This window comes from Lithobates pipiens, unplaced genomic scaffold, assembly GCF_037356315.1.
Source record: "Lithobates pipiens isolate NorthernLeopardFrog02 unplaced genomic scaffold, aLitPip1_a1.2 Scaffold_18, whole genome shotgun sequence".
In the NCBI taxonomy this organism is placed as follows: domain Eukaryota; kingdom Metazoa; phylum Chordata; class Amphibia; order Anura; family Ranidae; genus Lithobates; species Lithobates pipiens.
Window position 1 is genome coordinate 551,146,968 of NW_027507758.1, and position 12,545 is coordinate 551,159,512.

Consider the following 12,545-nt stretch of genomic DNA (forward strand, 5'->3'; position numbering starts at 1 on the left):
GCATGCTCGGAAATGAAAGAGTACATTACAATACAATACCTTACATCACCTCAGAAATTTGTATTCTGTCTTAAGAGAATTGTTGTACTGTAAGTCTAGTAACCTATTGGTTTTGAGACTAGTCTGCAAAAACAAAAACCTGAAAATCCCAAGTTGACCATACCTTGCATTGATTGACCAGTTTTTGATCTAGGGCCTAGGGGCAACAAGCACCTTTAGCCATCGTTATTTCGCAAGGAGATCTTCATATCTGCAACAAGAAACTATTAAGAAGATGGGGCAGGCCAATTTTTTTTTTATTGTGTAGAGCCCTGCTCCTGATGAGCAGACGCTATTGTTTTTTTTCAAATGTAATTATCTGAAGCTGTAGTTTGGCTCAGACTAATTTCTCTAAAAGTTCTGGTTTCTGTACTCGTCCAGCTGGATTGCACTGATTCCCACCTGACCGTAGGTGTTGCTGTCACCGTCAGTGGGTGTGGAACAGCAGCAGGCTCTTGCTCGGAAATGATTCCGTGGGTGTGGTTTCCCTGCTGTGCATTCTGGGAGAGGGTATTTAAGGTACCAACGCTTTTTTGGGGGTTTGTTTTCCAGGGTCCGTGATCCCAACCTTAGGGCACTCCTGGCCTGGGGTCTGTGTCGCATCGCCTTGCGCCTCAGGCCGGCTGGCCCGTGACTTCTCAGCTAAGAGTGTGGGCCCAGGAATGTCTTGGGGCCTGCTGATCCAGGGGTGGTCCTGTGCTGTCTTGCCTGCAGGGAAAAGCCAAGAAAAGCTGGAGGATCCAGGGGAGGACTTTTCCAGTGGAGGACCGAGCGCAAGGCTGGTGTCTCTGGAGGAGCCTGGAAACTCAGTTTGAGGACGCAACCCGGATCAATGTCCTTACAGTATCACCGGGTCGGCTGAAAGAATCTGGCACTGTATGGTAGTTCTTCCTAAAAACTCTCAAAAATCTCTAATTTTAGTTAACATGTCTGTGGCAGAGATTTTGTTGTGCATCTACTCTCAAAATCACTAAGTTCAATTAACAAGTCTGTGGCAGAGATTTTGGCATCTCATCAGCTGCTAGGTCAAGTAAAAGTGGCCTGTCCGGTGACTGCTGGATCCAGTCTGTGGGACTGTTTGTCCTCTGTATCTGACTAATACCACTAACCCGCAATTTCTAGGTGCCTGAACTCCCCCTTATCCTCTAAGCCTCTATTGAAGGACTGTCTTGTGTCTTTCTTTGGTGTTACCCCTAAATAAATCTTCAAAAAGAACCACATGTCTGATCTATCATCATTTGGGCTACTTTCCACGGGACTCCCCTAAGATGAAGAGGCGAGCAGGTGAGGTAACGGTAATCCCGAATAAAACCAGCAGCTCCTTCAAGGGTTAGTGTTACAATTGTATATAAGTTTTCATGAACTTTTCTGGAGGTCTGTAGTTCTCAGAAATGTTTCTGCTACATTAAAACCCCACTGTATTATCCCTCTGTTTCTATATCTGTGGAGCCTATTTTTTTCTTGGAGGTCAGACTATTTCCTTCTCCTTGGGTCATTGAGGACATTACTAGGCAAGTAAGATTTTGTCACAGTCAGGATGTACAATGGGAAGGAACAGTGTGACTGAGGATATCCATAAAGATCCATCTGTTGTGGTGTCACTCAGGGTGCATAAGGTCATTGTGAAGGACAAAGCTCTGCGGAAACTCTTGGAATTCATAAGTTGGTCTTAAGGATGGTTCAGTTGCCGGAGGCTTCAAACAATTGTGTCATTGTAAACTGGGAAGACTTAGCAAAGAACTTAATGATGACACAGCAATAAGCTGGTAAATTGAACAATTTTGTAACATTCTTTTAATTTTTCCTGGGGTGCTGCTGCCTTTTCTTTAACAATATATTATTAAAAATGGCAAGAGGTTATAGCAACCAGAAAATACTTAAAAACAAGACTAACGTACTGATACTGTACCTGGATTTTAAAAGAAACATATAGACTAATTGAATATATGATGATTTTAGAGACTTTTTAATGTATGTATATATTATAAGGACAATAGCTGCATGGAAATCTGATCAGTATCCTTGTTCTTTTGAATTTTATCTTTAAAGGGGCCATAGACTTCAGATGACTGTTGAAACTGCAGACAACATTGCAAATATGTATTTTTCTGGCTGTCTTCTTTGCTCACAAATATGCATATTCAGAATGAAATAGTTATACTATTGTGTTGTAAATGGTAACGGAAAGACTGTGGCTGCAGTGCAAAATGATTCTCATATCTACAGTATGACCAGAACTACAAACTGGACAATGCTGAATGCCCTTGGACCCACTATGCTTAAAGTGTTAAAAAGCCCTGGACCCTGCATTTCTGATCTCCCACAGTACACAGAACATGGAAATTAAATTATTTTAGTAAATATAAACTGCTAAATACCTTTTCTCATCAGCAGTATATAGCAGTTGTGTGATTTCTATCAGTGTCTGGTTAAAGCTTGTAAGAGAAGTCCATTCTCCTCTGACTGTCCTATGAGGCTTCAGGACCCCTGACCCTCTGCTGGACAGTGCCGATTGACCCTGTGATAATCACCTGCACCCTTCCAAGAAAAAGCTAGCAATACAAACCAAACTGAGCATGTGCAGAGTGACTCCAAAGGCTCTGTCTTATCGGGAGATGGATTGGGGACTGTGGAAGGAGGGGACGATCAGAGAAGTCAGGATCAAACAGCCTTTTTACACACATAGGTCCCTCAGTGAGTACAACAAGCATGCTTTACTTCATATAGAGACTGATTTACTGTTGTGGGTTTAGTAACACTTTAAAACTTAAAGTGGAAGTAAACACTCCTATCGTTTTCAGTCAAGGAAGCTGCCATCTTGGCCTCTAATAATTCTTCAACTGGTTTAAAAGTTTGGTTGAGTGCACAACCAATGTGAAAGTTAGCATTATCGGCATGCCGGGAATGTAAGTGTTTTTTGGAACTGGGTTTACTTCCGCTTTAAAGGGGTTGTAAAGGTAATTTTTTTATTTTCTACATAGTTTCCTCTAAGCTAGCGCATTGTTGGTTCACTTACCTTTTCCTTTGATTTCCCTTCTAAATGTTTTTTTGCTTTGTCTGAATATCTCACTTCCTGTTTCTCCTCAGTAAACTTCTCACCATCATCCGAGCTGGTGGTTAGTCAGCCAGAACAGCTTACTGAACAGCTTACTGAGGAGGAACAGGAAGTGAGAAATTCAGACAAAGAAAACAAAGAAAAAAAACATTTAGAAGGGAAATCGAAGGAAAAGATAAGTAAACCAACAATGCACTAGCTTAAAGGAACCTATGTAGAAAATAAAAAATGTACCTTTACAACCCCTTTAACTCTACATACTTTAGATGGATTGGGATGGAGTTGGAGCCTAGGTCAGGTTATTGGTGCAGTCTGTGTCCCAACGAAGAAGATCTCTTCTCACCTACTGTTGTAGTGGCACACAGTTTGTCATCATCAGGACAAGTGTGAGGGAATGTTATTCAGAGTAACTCATACAGTAGGTAGTAAAATAAATCTGACAGAGGTTCTTACACTTTTCCACACTGAAAAAAACAACTGTTTTTTTATTGCTGCTTGTGTCTTTTTTGATTACAGTTCAGTTCTTTGTTGCCCAATGCCCATGACCGCTAATCAGACTCAACTGTCCACTGAAAAATGACAGCTGGAGAGGGACGTTTGCAACATGATTGGTGGCTATGGAGCAACGCAGAACTTTTCTAACCTAAAATGTATCTATTTCATTGATTATTAGTCTAACATGATACCCAGACAAAGAAATAACAGGCATCCTGACTATCAACTGCTGGGCATGAAAAATGACCAAAAGTGTGATCTGAGGATTTTTAAAACATGCTAATGGTTCTTCATCGCTGACAGTGATGTATTATTTCATGGGGAACTGGGAGGAAAGAGGGTAATTCTTGAGGCTAGGCTCCTGATAAGACAACTGTTCGGCTCCATGCACACTGGCTTAAAAAACGTTGCTGCTACAGGAGTTTTGTGTTCTTCCTGTAGAAGCTACTCAATGTTATCTTGCACATTCTGTATTCATGCACATTAGGATGATTACAGGCATATTTCGAGCTAAAGGTTTAGAGGGAGGAAAAAAAAAAACTTTTGGTTCACATTTCTAATTGGAGCTTACTGACAGAAAAAAACGTAAACTCGTCTAAAGTTTGTACAAAAAATGCTTTATGTGAGTGTTTTTTACTGCCAAGAGATCAGACTTTTTTTTTTAAGTCCAGTATGCATGGAACATTCTTGTTAGGTGCCAACAAGTTATATTTTATTCCAGGTGACCTTACTGGCTCTTGGTTTCCTCTTTTTTAAACCTACTATAGTTTCTTTTTATCTATGTTGTAATTGAAGTCATCCCTTTTTTTTCTTTAGGATTTCAGGTGATTATTAGCAATTTGGATTTGTAAGCTGAAATCAGATTGGTTGCCATGGCTTTTGTACATTATCATAGCTGATTGTTCTTATTTTACTCAATAAGCCCATCTTCGGCAGATGGAATTTGTATTTACCTGCCATTGGTATCTGTAGGCTAAACTTCTAGTCAACCCGTGGCAAGACTCACAAGACTAAACTGTTTGATCGTCAAAAATAAAGGACCACTATAGATAATTCAAACATTAAATTATTATATATAATATTTCAGAATTGGATGGTGTAAGGGACAGCACTGCAAGACCACACAATAAGGAAGACCTCATGTACATGGAAACTTAGTAGCTCCTATGTGCTGAGGCGTAAAACCCCTGGCACTCGCTGGCACCTGGTGAGCTGCAGGTGCAGCATACAGCACCAATACAATTGAATGGTTGTACATAGCCATGCTTGGCCTCTTCATCAGCATTTCCCCATGCATGTGCATACGCTGCTTCTTCCGAAATGCACCACTTTCATGAAGTGCTGTACACATATGCACCAGTAATTGCCAATGCTGAAGCCATCAGCCTTTTCCCAAGCACAAGTTTAAACCAATATGCCCAATGCACATGTTCCTGTAAATGTAAGTGGGAGCTGCAGCAACCACTGACTGGAAACCGAAGACATTCAAAGTGAGAAGTGTGTCACCAGCACACCCAGGATCTCCAGAATGGGTCCAAAGTTTTTTTTCAGCAATAACATCATAGTTAGCGGGGGGTCACATAACTAGTTACGCGACCCCCTGGCTAACTATAATATGAATAAAACTGAATAAAGCTTTGGACCCATTCTGGAGATCCATGGTGTGCTGGTGACATACTTCTTGCGTTTCCTAAGTATGGGCACGTACAGCCATGCACTTGTATTGGCGGCTGTATGTGGTATGTTTGTTTTCCAAGAGCCATGGATTTTATAGCTTAGCACACAGGAGCTGGTAAGCGTCCATGTGCATGAGGTCTAATAATTGTGACAGCTGGAGACTGCAGAGGTTTGTGTACTAATAAACCTCATGTGATTACATGCCATGGTGATCACATGTTTAGGAACCACTCTGACTGGCTCCTGACCCTCAGTTGAAACTTTTGAACTGGATATTTTCTCAGCCCACAGTTTTACTGTGCACAACATGATTAAAAGATAACATGTTACATTTCAGGACTCTTTTAAAGCACAAAGGGATTAATTCACTAAGAGATAAATACTGCATGAATTTTTGTGTTTAAAATAACTCACGCAGTATTTATTGCAAAGGTAGTCAATTCACAATAAAAATGCGTTATTTACCAAATGCGTTAAATATTTATGTTTAGCACTTTGCGTTATTTTTGGCTTTGTTTTTTCCCAATTTTTTTAATAGATTTTTTTTGCAGGATAACACTGCACCAGAAGGCACACAGCAATATTGTGAAACTATGAAAACATTCAATGGTTCTTTCATTCACAAAACTATCTCCCTCTGATCAAATGTTACAATTTATTTTCATTCCTAAGCTCAGAAGAGAACATTTTCACACTGATAAATTGTATGCTTTTAACCTACTGTTCAGTGCAGAGTTCCTCTAATTCTTATTTTGTATGTTTCTAAAATACTACAAACATCATGTGATAAATAATATTGTAAATGTATGTGTTTTTTAGTGAATTGACTTTAATGACTTATCTCATCTTTTTTTTTTTGTGGTATTTATCTCACTATTTTAACAATTGTGTGGTATTTACCTAACGTTCGCTAGTTTACTTTGGTGAATTGACTCTTTTATTATCTCCTGCGATATTTTTGAAAAAATGGGTCACGCGACCTTCATAATGCATATACCTTTAGGGAATTGACCCCAATGTGGTTCCTATTGCAAAAACCAACCGAAGAACCAACACTGGGGCATCTTTAGTTTTCCAAACTATACCAGGGCCCTTTAAATACATTGCAAAGCAAGTTAGGGGTTACTCATTATTATTCTGATGAAAAGATGGCTTTCCTGAAAATGCACTCTACACGCTTCAGTTATGGTAAGCAAAGGATCGCTTCCTCTACGCCTTTGTAATGTTCAACATATGTGACATTGGTGGTTCGTTTCTTAAAAGCTAGAGAGCAAGAAGTGTTTATAAGCAGGAATATACTATTTTTATATACTGTAGCATGGATCTTTTCCCAGAAATTTGTGTACATTGCACGCAGTGGAGTTGTTTGTCAGTGCCTTATTTCTGCTACCACAGCTTAATGAGACTCCAGCTAGCAGAGCCTTGGTGAGACATTTTGGTGTTTTTTTTTATACCACATCTAACGAGCAGCTCTGTTGGTGGTCTGCGGTATGGTGCCAGTATAATCATGCCATCATAAGAAATTTATGACATATAAAAGGAAGAAACAGGGGTGCACAGTGTTGTTTTCTGTGGTGGGAAGAGAGATGCAAAGACCACACAAGTTGCACATGATAATACAGTGGAACCACATATGGGACATCAGATCTAAAAATGCTCTACTGCCCATAGTTCCCGACCATCCTTCATTTGGAGGGGCTGTCGCTCTTTTGAAACCTAATGCCTCTGTCCAAATGTCCTCCTATTTTCAGAATGAAGGTATCATATTTTTACCATCAAGAGTGTTATACTGCACAAAGCCTTTTATCCAATTATTATTGCATTCATAATTGTTAAAGATGAATTCCAGGTAGGTTTATTTTTTACATAGTGACATTGGTCCAACTTGTACCAATTTAAGTATTCATCTTCTATTCCTGGACAATCACTGTGGAAATGGAGTATTACTATAGTAGCTACCACTACTACAGCGATTCTCACTATCTTTTATTCTTTGCCGAGTGCCTGCTCTGCAGAATAGTAAGCACAGGTAGTCGCCTGCTCAGTTTGGGTGACATTCAGAGAGGATCTTGTATTTTTCTTAATCAATACAAGATGTTCTCTGCAGGGCTGCTGTTAGAAGTCACGGGGGCCCTATACAGCCTACCTGGCAAGGCCCCCCTGGCTGAAAGTGACTGAGGACATAGATTCATCAGTCCCTTTCTCTGCAGCCTCAGGCTATGTTTACACTGATCCGACATGGAAGTCGTATGACTTCTGATCCAACTTTGCCTTGCAACTTCATGTCCAACTTCTATACGACTTCAATGAACGGGATCGACTTTGATCCGACTCTAAGATGATAGCAACTTGTCCTTTGGCCAATCAAAACAATTATTTTAAAATGAAGAAAATAGCTGCACACCAACATAAAGAAAGTCCATTTATTGAGTGATATTAAAAGTGCATGACACACACCACAGGTACATCAGCTGGTAACAGAGGTTGACGCGTTTCACACAACTAACTGTGCTTACTCATAAGTAAGCACAGTTGTGTGAAATGCGTAAACCTTTGTTACCAGCTGATGTACCTGTGATGCGTATCATGCACTTTTAATATCACTCAATAAATGGACTTTCGTTATGCTGGTGTGTAGCCATTTTCTTCATTTTGGCTGATTACGGAAGGCGGGCCGAGGTGTGCACCCACATGAGGAGTCCCACCCTACCTAACCACACCTGGACCTACTCACCTGGAGCGGTGTCTTTCTTTGCTCTTCAAAACAATTCTGCTGCTTCTGGTATGGAGGAAACCTCAAGCTGAATTTATCAGAAAAAAAAAGAGAAAACAGCATGGGCCAACCTCCCCCAGATCCATACCAAGCTCTTTGAATCTTGTATGGATCTTGAGGGGGGAACCCCACACCAAAATTGAAAAAAAAAATGGTGTGGGCCCCCCCTCAAGATCTTGAGAACACAAGTCATATGCCACAAGTCGGATCAGTTAAGATGATGATCCCGACTTCCATTCAAAACAAATTTGTGCCCTCAGCAGCTCCCAGCAGGAAAGGAGAGGAGGGAAAACGGCAGCACTGTGTGGAAAAGAGGCACACGTGGGTCCCAAATAGCAGGAGGAAGAGGGCGCAGATACTAGAATCAATCCTCTAGCAGTGCAGCCAGAAGAAGAAAAAAAAAGTAGATGCCAGCAGCATTGCATAAGTGTCACACGTGTCAGCAATGAGGCAGTACTGCTGGCCCTCCTGCTTGGCAGGTGCCAGGGTCCCCCTTTTGAACTAATAAGGCCTGGGCCCAGTACAGGAGGGCTGACTGTACTGCCTTATCAGTGGCCCTGTTGGCAAATGTTGCACCCATCCCTTCTGGCTCCCCTGATGCAGCAGAAATCACTTTTAAAAGTAAGCCTTGAATAAAAACACAAGGTCTACTTATTTCTTAGCATCCCCCAAATAATACCTATTAAAATTTTCCTATAGGCATCACTGGGCCTCTCCGTTAGCTCCTGGAAAGCTCAGTACCCCAAATCCTGGGAGAATGCACTCCTGAGTGCCACAGTTTATTTTTTACTTTTAACTGGCATTTTTTTTATTCTGAGATGGGGTTTAAGAAATAAGCAGATCTTGCGTTGTGATTCAAGGTCTTCATTAAAGCTGGCCATAAACTTGTTCGAAAATTTTCGTTTTTAGTAACGTTGTTTGATTTTCTAATCACTAGTGGGGTCAAGTCAAGGTTCATTTTCAACTGCAGTGTTGAGAAAATTTGAAGACGGATGGAAATGTTTTCCCCAATACACAAACAAAAAAACATTGAATGCGGTTTTCATTCGAGAAAGTCCATTCACTGCATTTAAAAATTAAAACGTAATTTTGAGGTACTTTCGAACAATATTCATCAGGTTATCTAATGTATTGAGAATTTTTGTTTAAATTCTATCAAAGCTTGAAGGACTACAGCTTGAAAAGAGAGAGTCTAGATTGGTCGCCAGTGGGCTGACTGAAAAAAAAAATGGATTCCCTCATCTACGCAAGCAATTTGGATGGAGTATCCTCCCCACTGTGTTACTGTATACTGTATACGCAAACTCCTCTACTGTCTGATTATGAACAGTGCTGCAGCTGCTGATCGAATTAAAATTTACAAACATTGTTAGACCTCTGTTGAATGAGAATAATGCCATAGATTGATCAAAATTTGGGCAGTCCCTGTTGCCCCAGTCAAATTTTAATCCATCTATGGACAGCTTTATTTAACAAGAATAACAGTTTTTCCTCCAGACACCATAATAATCAAGTCTATCCATCAAGCTATGATCTGATAACCTTTAATTAGAAGATGAGGCCTACATTCCTTCCTGTTTGACCTTGGTAGCAGATGGGTGGTCGGTCGTAGTGACTGTACCAGATGGCACTGCGTAAACCACAGTTAAATTAGACATCAAGTTTCAAGACCATGAAGGGTGCCTTCCTCAAGGCGACCTTGACCCTATATCATCTTGTGGAAGAGACCTTGCATGGCCCCAAAATGTTGGCTTACTTGATTGATTTGACATTGCACTAATAAGAGATGTTTCATCCTTTTAAGATCTGATAGCAGACTAACCTGCTGCATCGGCCATGGGGCCTGATTTCTCTAAAAAGAGTCTAAAATTGTAACGGAACGTGATCTCTTATAAAAACGAATCACATACAGACCTGCAATGGAAAAGGATAAGTGGGAAATTAAAAACGGAACTAAATTTGCTGGAGTGGTGTGATACAGACAGTTGGTATAGATCCTATTTCAGGCATTTAGACAAACGAGGCCTAGTTTGTGACCCCCTGTTACCCCTGAAGAATAACCTGCTAAATAAACTTCATAGCAGTAATGCATATCATTCCTAGGCATACAATAGATTCAAAGCAAAATGACTGCACTTTGGTGGCTGTAGTTAGGTGACTCTCCCACCGTGAAATAAAAGAAAATGAGAATAAAAAAGAAAATTGCCATTATCATTACTCTACGTTCTCAAATTTTCTTAAAATAAAATTACTTTTTTTTTTTTTACTGTGTTCAGGCAATTTAAGTAATTGTATGATCTTGATTGTTTCTATAAAGCGTCATTGTGGATTGTGCCCTCTCCAAACACCACAATGTGAGTCAAAGCAAATTGCTTTTTGGAATCGGTTGTGTAATCACCAAAAGGAGTTTATTTAGTCTGAACACAAAAGGAGCATTGTCTGGCATCCCCATAAACTGGTGCGGCAGACGTTTCCAAGGAAAAGGGGTCAAGAACCACACAGACTGTGGAAGGAAATCTGATTTCTCAAAAAAAAAATTGATGTTAAGAGCCTGCAAAGTATAGACTAAGCAGTTTTCTAAATTTTCTTGCTACATGAAATGCTTGTGCATTTTAACATTGTGGCATATTAAAAATGAATGTCATGCCAAAAATGTTTCTAGTTTTGGATAGAGTAGTAAAGGGTTAGAACTCTTGTTTTGCTGCTGTCGGTGGCTCCATTGGAGTCATTTACCGTCACTTCTCTGCTGCTGTCAATGGTATTACCAGACAGGGACTGGAGGAATTTTTTTTAAAGAGGAACTTTACCCTTGCCCAGAAAAATTCTCCTAATATGGAACTTACCTTTGTCATCTTACTATACTGCAGTAATATACTTACAGCCCTAGCTGATCCACCATTGTCCTCTTCTCCTGTACCACTCTCCTTCTACAAGTGCTCTCCCACCCTGCCATTTTCCTTTTATCTGTCATTAAGGGGGGAGACTGTCTCTTTTGTCCTCCTTTTCACTCTTTCAGATGAGAAGTTGGAGGGATGGTAAACACTGGTGATTGAGTCACAGTTTTGTTGCCCACCCGAACTGTAAAAATAACAGCCAGCCAGGGCTGTTTATACACAGGTGCTTTGCTTCACAGTTGTGGCATTTTAACTCACAGTGAAAAGTTTGACAAGTGACACTGCTTGTCAAACTTGCCCATTGAGCTCAATAGAGTGGCACCATAGCTGTCCCTTCCAGGTTCTTGTATTCGGTCCCCTGATGATGCTCTCTGTGCATGCACATCTGTTCTAAATTGCCCTGAAGCCTCCTGGGATGCATGACATGGGTACCCTAGAAGGCTGCGAGTAAGGCAAAGGTGCTGGCTACATTATTGAAAGAAAAAAAAATGTTGCAATTGTGTGAAAGGAAGCAATATTATGCAAGTAAAGGTCTGCTTTAACAGAGACATAGAAATAAAAACATGGGTTCTCACTCACTTCCAGTCTGGTAACTGTTGTCATCAGGAACCCTGGACAGCAAGAACAACAAGGGTTCTTATTATTCCCCACTCTATCCAAAAGAAAAAAAAAGTTTTTGGTGGACATACACCTTAAAAGAAAAAAAAAATCTATTCACATATTATATATTTTTTACCAGAATTTTCTCATTTAAAATGAACCTGTGTAATGTTGCTGCAAGGCAAAACAACAGGCTGACTTAATGCCAGAGGGTGGCCTTGCTGCACTGGAGTAGAAAAAAAGTAAGGCCACCAACCTGGCTATGCTGTCTGTGTGACTGGCTGTGCATGACTATACAAATTCTTTGGCAGGTAAAACCGCTTCTATATATTCATTTAAACTGCGTATTTAGCTGTCTGGAGTTGAGCTTGTGTCATCCAAAGTACAGCTTGATTTGTTTTGGCAATCAGAACAAAATTATTACTAAAAAGTCGAGACATGCATATGGCAATATAGCAAGACCTAATCAAAGGATTGTAATAAAGAATTATGACTGAGTAATAGATGTAACATATGTGACCGGTATTATTTGTAGCTCCTATGCCATATACATGAGTTGTTGATGACTGGACAGATGCTGCACTCTTGGTGTCTAACAAATGGAATTTAATCTACTGTAACAAAAATAAACTTTGTTATAGATTAATGGTCCATAAGATTAGGACTTTATGGACTAGATACTTAAACTGCTTTTAATTATTTTTTTTTTCTTCTGTTTTCTTTCAGTCCCAAAGAAACTGCTGTATGAAACTCAGCCAAAGTCAACAAATTACCACGTAGTGCGGCAAACTCGCTTCCCAGAGCGGCCTGGACTTTACGATCGCAATGTGATTGGGGATGGGGCTTTCTTCCCAGACCCTGCCTTCATAACGGAACACGTTCTACCAGGTACACCACCATTCATTTTATAGACAAATGTATATACAAAGCTTGTTTCATTTAAACTTGGGTTCAGGAGAATGAAGCAAATGTGTTGGTCAAATTGTCCCACTATGAACAGAGGTGATATGCA

At 40.2% G+C, this 12,545-nt stretch overlaps 1 protein-coding gene across 1 annotated transcript in view; it reads left to right on the forward strand.

Annotated features, from left to right (window-relative positions):
* Positions 1 to 12,545, forward strand: part of LOC143988950 (protein eva-1 homolog C-like) — a 533,910-nt gene that overhangs the window by 487,713 nt on the left and 33,652 nt on the right. Inside the window, exon 6 of the mRNA XM_077488896.1 lies at positions 12,260 to 12,421. Coding sequence (XP_077345022.1) covers positions 12,260 to 12,421 — 162 coding nt within the window. The remainder of the gene's footprint in view (positions 1 to 12,259; positions 12,422 to 12,545) is intronic.